We start from the raw sequence: 8,248 nt of genomic DNA, 5'->3' as shown, positions 1-8,248 counted from the left end.
ATTTCCCATGATCAAACACTCTTTGAAAAGAAGATTTCTGATGACTGCATCACATTCTTTTGTTGGACTCGACCAGGATTTATTTAAACTTTCTTCTATAGTTGGACTTTCAGATTATTACAATGTTTTGTTGCCATGAATAATGCTGTGATTAAGATCCTTTTACATATCCTTATGCATAATGTTTGACTGTAACTTCTGTTTATTTCATTAGATTAATTCCTAGATGTGTAGGGGTTGGGTTAAAGGGTCTGGAAAAATTCAAGTGTTTGACTCATATTTGTACCTACTTTCTAGGAAGTTCAGATCAACTTCTTCCCATTCCCGCCAGCACAATGTGGTATTGCCTGCGCTACTTGCCTAGGCTGATCATAGGCATTCTATTAAAAAAAAACAACCAAATCATTCTGCCAATTTAATTGGTGAAGAACGACATTTAGTCAGCGATCTTTCTAAAACTCAAGTCTGATGAGATGTGCCCCCCCGGCCCCCACCCGGCCCAGAGGATGAAGTTAAACCCCCAAGTCGTGCCTTTCCAGGCCTGGCAGCCTTGGCCCTGGCTGGATCAGAGAGGTTCTCTCTCCCCTCAGGCTCTGAGTTGTGAGGAGCAGGCTGTGTTCCTCTCCTCGGCGCCTTCCGTGAGCTACACTGAGCCTGTTCCTGATCAACAGATGAAGCAGAAAGAGGTCCTGGGAGGGGGCCGAGGGCTCGTGCAGGACCTGTGCGACCTGCAGCCAGGGAGCAGAAGAGCTGGGCGACTGTTGGGCCCCGAGCCCAGTTCTTCCATCACACAGATGGGGCCTGAGGCCAGAGGGGAGCAAGGATGGAAGTGCTCCGTGACTGGGGCCCTCTGGGTTGGTTTCCACTGTGCATTCCCTGATTCCTCCGAAAGGAGAGCTGGGAAGAGGCTGAGCACCAGGAAGGGGCAGCTGCAGGAGGACCCCAGGGGTTGGGTGAGCAAGGGTACAGCAAGTCCCAAACACCAGGGGAGGCCTGGATGCCAGGAAGGGGGGCACTGGAAGCTCGAGCTACTGCCAGTTAGAGGTTCCAGGGACGCCAGGGCCTGGCTGCTCTGGATAACTTTCATCCCAGGGGCTGGGCAAGTCTGGGAATCTTGGACTTTGAAGCTTATTATGGCCTCTACTGTCACCTCCTTGGGGGCTAGGCCATGGCCCTCATCTGTGCACTCCAAGTCCTGCTCTGCTCAGGTTTGGGAAGGACTCTACGGTCTGCCAGTTGGAAAATATTACGTACCGCAGAGAAGCCCTGTTTCAATCGTGATCCAATCTTGTGCGAGCAGCTTTTTCTTTTAAACCCCAATCAGTAATGTAGGTTGGAGATCCTTTGAGCAGATTTTCTCCATGGAGATGTGACACACACAATTGTGGGTATTAACTTTTTATTAGCTGGAGATGTGATTCCACCCATTCGAGGTGGGTCTTAATTAGTTTAATGGAATCCCTTAAAAGAGGAACCATTTAGGAGGGAGTCAGAAGCGACAGAAACAACAAAGCCAACAGAAACTTCAGAGCAGAGCCTACAGGAATGACAGAACCTAGAGGAGCGACAGAAACCTCAGAGCCGACAGAAACTTCATGGCAGAGCTGACACAAATGCAGACACGTGGAGAACAGATACACGGATGTTTGGAGATGCTTGGAGCCCAGCAGACGTCACCATGAGATGTGAAGCAAGTTGGAACCTGGAGAGGCAGATGCCAGCCACTGACTACCCAGCTGATAAAGGTGGTCCTAACCCATGGACCTTCCTTGCATTAAGGTAACCTCTCATTGGTGTCTTAATTTGGACATTTTTACTTCTTTAGAACTGTAAATGTGTAACTTATTATATTCGCCTTTATAAAAGCTGTTCAGTTCTGGTATATCGCGTTCCAGCAGCCTGCAAAGTGACACATCATCTCCTACATTGAAGTGTTCATTTGTTTATTTAAAAAACTTGTGCAGGGCTGGAGTTAGACAGGGCTGCACCTCGGGAAAAAATGGAATCGGAAACTTCCTACTCTCGAAATAACACTGCGAATAAAGCAGGAGGAACACAGTGAGAGGAACAAAGCTTGGAGGCTTCCTGGGTCATTTGAGCTGGGTCTTAAAGTTCAAGCAGTACTTCTACATGTGGTCTGTGCTGCAAGGGTCTGCCTTGTGGGAAGAGCCCAAGGAAAGCACAGTGCTGGGCAGTACCAGGGACCTCTGGGGCACACAATTGGCTGGTCTGTGTGGCTGTGGGGAGGGCGGATGACTGAGGGGCAGAGGGCTGGGAAGGGAGTCCGTCAGGGCCAGCTCGGAGGACCTCAACTGCCCCACGAGAGAGTCTACAGTTCATCCCGAGAGCGGTGGGGAGCCATTTACAGTTCCAATCGGGAGAGTGAGCCAATCACCTGGGCTTCTCAAGGAGATCCCTCTCGATGCCTCATGGAGGACAGATAGGAAGGAGGAACAAGAGGAAGTCCTGAGCAGCCCGGAGGCTGGGTCCAGAGGACGGTGTGGGGAGCTGGCTTAGGGGAGGGCTGCTGGGAATGGAGGCAGGAGCTGAACGGGGATTTGTGAGCTCTTTCTGCGGCAGCTTCAGTGGGACTCGGTGCTGCCTTTTGGGGACCATCTGGGACGAAGAAAACCAAACCCACAGCCTTGTACCCCATCTCACCCTCACTGCAGGCCCACGATGGCCTCACCTGCTGTCCTGGGACCTGCGCTCTTGCCGAGCCCTGCCTGCCTCACCTGGAGGTCCAGCTCCAGCCCCACACCTTCCTGGCTGCCTCCTTCACCTCCTTGTTCCTCAGGCTGTAGATGACAGGGTTCAGCATGGGCGTGACCACGGCATAGAGGATGGTGAAGACCTCGTCGGAGATGTGCGCCTCCTTGCTCTTGGGCTTCATGTATGAGGAGATGACGGTGCTGTAGAAGAGCAGCACCACGGCCAGGTGTGCCGAGCAGGTGGAGAAGGCTTTGCGGTGCCCGGCGGCCGAGGGCACCCGCAGGATGGTGGCCAGGATGAGTGCGTAGGACAGGCAGATGAGGGCCAGGGGCACGGGCAGCAGCAGAATGCTGCCCACCAGCAGGAAGGCCTCGCTGACCGACGTGTCACCACAGGCCAGCTTTAGCACTTCCAGGATCTCGCAGGTGAAGTGACTGACCACGTGGTGGCCGCAGAAGGGCAGCTTCATGGCAATGACTGTTTCAGTCACTGACTTGAGCAGACAGAGGGCCCAGGCAGCTCCCGCCAGCAGCAGGCAGAGCCGGCGGCTCATGAGCACCGGGTACCAGAGAGGACGGCAGATGGCCAGGTAGCGATCGTAGGCCATGATGGCGAGCAGCAGGCACTCGGCGGAGCCCGTGGACAGGCTCAGACACATCTGGGTCGCACAGCCGATAAAGGAGATGGTCTTCCGTGCCAACAGGAAGTGGACCAGCATCAGGGGCACAAAGCTGGATGTGTAGCAGATGTCCAGGATGGAGAGGTTGCCAAGGAAGAAGTACATAGGCGTGTGCAGGTGACTGTCCAGGATGCTCACTATCACAATGGCCGTGTTCCCCAGCAGAGTCACCAGGTACATGGCTGAGCAGAGAGGGAAGAGCAGGTGCTCCAGGCTTGGGTAGCCAGAGAAACCGTTCAGAAAAAACTCAGGACCTCTGCCTATTGACTGGCTCCATGCTGCAAGGTTCTGGAGATACACATGGCTGGGGTGAAGGGAGAGAGGATGCAATGTCGTGGGAAGCCCACAGAGCCTCATCTGGGAGGAGGCAGAGTGCTGTGTTCTTTTCCAGCTCTGCCACTCTCTGTGTGACTTCAGGCAATCCCCTGACCTCTCTGGGCCTCAGTTTATCCATCTGAAAAATAGGAAGGGTTGTTTTAGATCAGAAATTCCTATGAGTATTGATGTAAAATGTTAGTAGGCAATCTGAAGAATCAATTTGAGGTAACAGTGGATCATTCTAAAGTAAATAAAACCCTTGCTTGAAGGATTTCTCATAGCCTTTAATATGGTAACATGATTTGTGACTCTCAAAAAGCAGGGGAGAGAATATTGTGCTCCCTAAACTTATTGGACCATGGCGCCTCTTTTCACAGTATATCCATTAATCTCCTGCTGACAAGTGTCTAAGAACATCGTTTGGAATCAGAGGTGCTCAAACTTTACATGCACCAAAATCACCTGCAGAGTTTGTAAAATGCAGAATGCTGGGTCCCAGCCCCAGAGTTTCTGACTCGGAAGGGCTGGGTGACATGTGGTATGCTAGACACGTACCACACCTTGAGAATCAGTGGGTTAGATGGTCTCAGGGTCCTCCTGCTTACACTGGTGTTGGGAATGCCCTTTTTCTTTGTCTCTCAGTCTACAGAAACCTGACTTGCATCTTCAGGCCAACTCTGGTCTCCATGCATGCAGCCAACATCCATATGATGCCTCGTACTAGCGAGTCTGCTGGCCTCTGAGCCGGTCTGTTGTTTTGTCCACTTGTCTTCTCACAGGGTCTGCTTCATCAGCTACTGTGTGTGCATTGAACTTTCAGAACCTTCACCTTGGGCTTTCTAGCTAACTTGATGGGCCTCTTGGTCCATCCCCAAAGCTCCTGTTTTCTGTGGGCCTGGGCCTGAGCCATGACCACTTTGCCTCCACGATCTCCTAGGGCGTTGGCGTGGTAAGTACCCAAAATGATGAACTTGAGCAATGGAGAGACTGAGGTCACACAGTGTATCCCTGGCAAGGTGAGTCTGGGATCCATTCTTCCTGAGAGCATGACTCCGACACCATGCTCAGAACAGACGTTCACTTCCACTGAGTCCCAAATGCTGACTCTTACCACATTAGATGGTCTTCTTTCTCCTGCATTTCCCCACAATCCTCTCTCCAGCTACGGAGCACGATTCAGCCTTTCCTTACTGTTTTGAGGCAGCTAGCAAGTGCCAGTATCCCATGGGAAGCAATGCCGATGCTGGGCCCTGGGCTGAGCACTTGTTCCTGTCATGGTCTCACCTGCACAAGACCATTTCTCTCTTATATTCCTCACTTGTTTCTTTGCAACAGAATCAAGAAGTTTTCAAGGACCTACTACATGCCAGGCATTGTACAAGGCTTCCGGGAGCAAATGAGGACAGGTGTGCACACAGGCCACTGAATCCAAACCCTTCCCACACAGAAATCCCGTCCACTGTCCTATGCCTAGCCTCACCATATTTCTGCTTGCATGCCTTCAGTGACGGACGGCTCATTACTCCCATAGATAGACTTTTCTTCCTTTTTTTCTGTTAAACCTGTCAAAGGGTCACAAAATCCTTCTGAGGTGGAGACCTGGGGAGAATGAAGATCTCCACACCCGTTAGAGTTCCAGGCACAGCACCTTCTCTTTCTTCTCACCTGGTCTCAGCCTCACACACTGAGGCACTACCTCAGAATTAAGGTTCATGTCTGCAGCAAGGAGAGCTCTGATCTAGCCCTTGGGCTTCAGATAGAAAGTCTTGCCTCGGATTGAATATGTCTGGAGAGACTGTGGGGTGCAGTAAGTGAGAGTTGTGAGCCCTATCCAAGTTGTGGCCGGGAAACTCTGAGCCTGAGTTCCTGGAGAGGCATCTCCATTTAGCAGAGCTTCAACAGTGGCCGGCACTGTGCCAGGGCCTGGGGTGGGGCAGGGAGGTGACTTTGTGCTCTCCCTGCCACCTCGGTGACTGCTTCAAGCCACAGCCTAATTTTGGTCTGATAAAGTAGTGCAGCAGTAAACGTGGGACATTTTCCTCAAGAGGAGATCTCCCCTCAGAAGAGCTATTGCAGCAGATTTCACCTCTGTGTTCCTCAGGCTGTAGATGATGGGGTTTAATGAGGGTGTCACAACCCCGTAAAACAATGCAATAATCTTATCCATACTGAAGTCCTTGGCCTTGGGCTTTACGTACATGAAGAAGATGGTCCCATAGAAAATCACCACCACTGTGAGGTGGGCAGAGCAGGTGGAGAAGGCTTTCTGCCAGCCTGCAGCAGAGGGAACCCTAAGGATGGCAGCAAGGATGAAAATATAGGACAGGCAGATGAGCAGGAATGGGACAAGTATCAGAATAACTGAAGCCACCATTAAGACCAGCGCATTGAGAGAGATGTCCCCACAGGCCAGTTTGAGCACGGCCAAGATCTCACAGAAGAAATGGTTGATGACATTGTGGCCACAGAAAGGGAGTCGCCAAACAAGGATGGACTGCAGTAGTGAATTGACAAAGCCTGTCCCCCAGCTCAGCACTGCCATCCATATGCACGTCTGCCTCCTCATGAGCTCTGGATACCTAAGTGGCTGGCAGATAGCCACGTAACGGTCATATGCCATCACAACTAGGAGTAGGCACTCAGTGGTGCCCAGTGCCAGCGTCAGGTACATCTGCAGGGCGCAACCAGGGAAGGAGATGGTCCTTTGGACTTCCAGGAAGTTGGCCAGCATGAGGGGCACAAAGGAGGATGTGCTACAGATGTCGATGAGGGAGAGGTTGCTGAGGAAGAAGTACATGGGGCTGTGCAGGTGGGGGTCCAGGCGGTTCAACACAATTAGGAGGGAGTTCCCCAGCACGTTCATGGAGTAGATGCCCAGGCAAAGCCCAAACAGGATGATCTCTAGGTTATGGTGCTCATATAGCCCTAGCAGGACATATTCTGTCATAGCCGTCCGGTTTGCCATATCCATCTCATTCTCCTTCCTTTTTCATGTGGACCACACAGGATTTGGAAAAAGCTCTGACCTGGTGCAGGTCAGCCCTCTTCTCTGGAATTTAATTTCACCTATATAATGAGAGAGTTGGACTTTAGTTCTGTAAGCTGTTCCTCAAGGTTCTATAGTTTTGCTGATGCAACTTGGAGGAGGAGGTAGCACATTCCAGTCCCCTAGGGCCCTCTCTTTTCTCCCCAGGCAGGGCTCAGAGGAGAACGCAGAGTGGAATTCATGTTGGACATGCTCCTTTGGAATCTAAAGAGTTCCTGACTATTTAAAAGAAGCATCTTTTCTAGGTTATGACTTCAGATGGCTGAACTATGCCCATAGTATTTCAGTTCCATTCATTCACGGGATATTTATTGAGTACCCTGTTTATGCTAGGTTTTATTTTAGGTGCAGGGGCTACTGCAAAAAGAAAAATAAGCAGACAAAAAGATGCCCCTCTTTTCTTGAGTTAGGTGAGATGAGCTCTGGCAAGCAGGTTGGTGATGGATGATGCTTACCTGGGATTCCTTTAGGCCATAAAGGTTGAACATTTCAGCTCCACAGGATGTAGGCCTATTTTCTGGTCATCTCTCCTCAAGGAATCACAGATGATCCACTGAGGACATACATATCCCAATAGAGCTGCTGGTCACAGGATTGCTTCTTGGTCATGAAAGCCGAGTAACTCACATCTTGGGCCCCATGTTGCTTTTTAAGATGAAAGGTATTGACCGCAGTGCCCCACGAGAAGGCAAAACCAGATTCTAATTTGGCAGAGGTACTGTCAATCACTGAGTAAGTTTTAAAGGAAGGATTAGGAAGTGGTCTTCAGTTTTCTCCCGGGTATCCTCCATTGACGTTTTGAACTTGACTCACCAACTCCTTAGAAATGGCCAGCACCAGGTATTCATTCACAGGAGGGAGCTAAAGCATCCCCAAGGCACGTCAGTTTCTTAGAATAGGAAAGCTGACTCGTGGCTCAGTTGCCTCTCGTCTAAAGGAGAATTAGGAGTTGAGTGTGAACTTTTAATATTGAGAGGAATTCCCCACCTCTCTCTCTTCTGTCCTGGATTGACTGTGAGACCATTGTCCTGGGAGAATGTTTTGATTTTATTTGTTTGTATTTCTTTGGGGATGTTTTTACCCCCCTCATTCCCCCTGATTAATTGAATCTACCATCTGTAGGGCCAAAGGACTCACACTTTCCCTGAATAAACTGCATTTTCCTAGCCCTACACATTTGTTTAGGAAGTTCTCTTTATGAACATGCCCTCCTTCACGTCTTCTGTTGGTGTGCCAGCTCATTTTTCAGAGCCCAACTCCATTCTTCTCCCTCTTGCCCCTTGCAGAGTTACCTGCTTCCTTCTTTGCTCCTGAAGCCCTTTGGACACCCCTCTGTGTTACTGTGTGGTATGTGGTTCACCTGTCTCCTTTACTACGCCTTGAGAGCAAAACTCTGGCTTCTTCCTCCAGTACCCATACGACAAGTCCTGCCAAGTGCAATGGATATTGACTGCCTGGTTCAAAAGCCCAGTTGTGCATGCCAGCTTAAGCAC

The 8,248-nt window shown here is 50.5% G+C and overlaps 1 protein-coding gene and 1 pseudogene across 1 annotated transcript; both read right to left on the bottom strand.

The window, feature by feature from the left end:
• Positions 1-2,731: 2,731 nt before the first annotated feature.
• On the bottom strand, positions 2,732-3,668 carry LOC143660443 (olfactory receptor 13J1-like; annotated as a pseudogene).
• A 2,031-nt stretch (positions 3,669-5,699) lies between these two features.
• LOC143656311 (olfactory receptor 13C7-like) lies at positions 5,700-6,680 on the bottom strand. The gene has a single exon (XM_077128338.1). It carries the CDS (start codon positions 6,678-6,680, stop codon positions 5,700-5,702), a length of 981 nt encoding a protein of 326 aa, XP_076984453.1.
• Between the last annotated feature and the right edge of the window lie 1,568 nt (positions 6,681-8,248).

Source organism: Tamandua tetradactyla, chromosome 2 (assembly GCF_023851605.1).
Source record: "Tamandua tetradactyla isolate mTamTet1 chromosome 2, mTamTet1.pri, whole genome shotgun sequence".
NCBI classification, from domain to species: Eukaryota; Metazoa; Chordata; class Mammalia; order Pilosa; family Myrmecophagidae; genus Tamandua; species Tamandua tetradactyla.
Note: the sequence above shows the minus strand (reverse complement) of the source record. Positions and strands in the feature narration are given on the sequence as shown.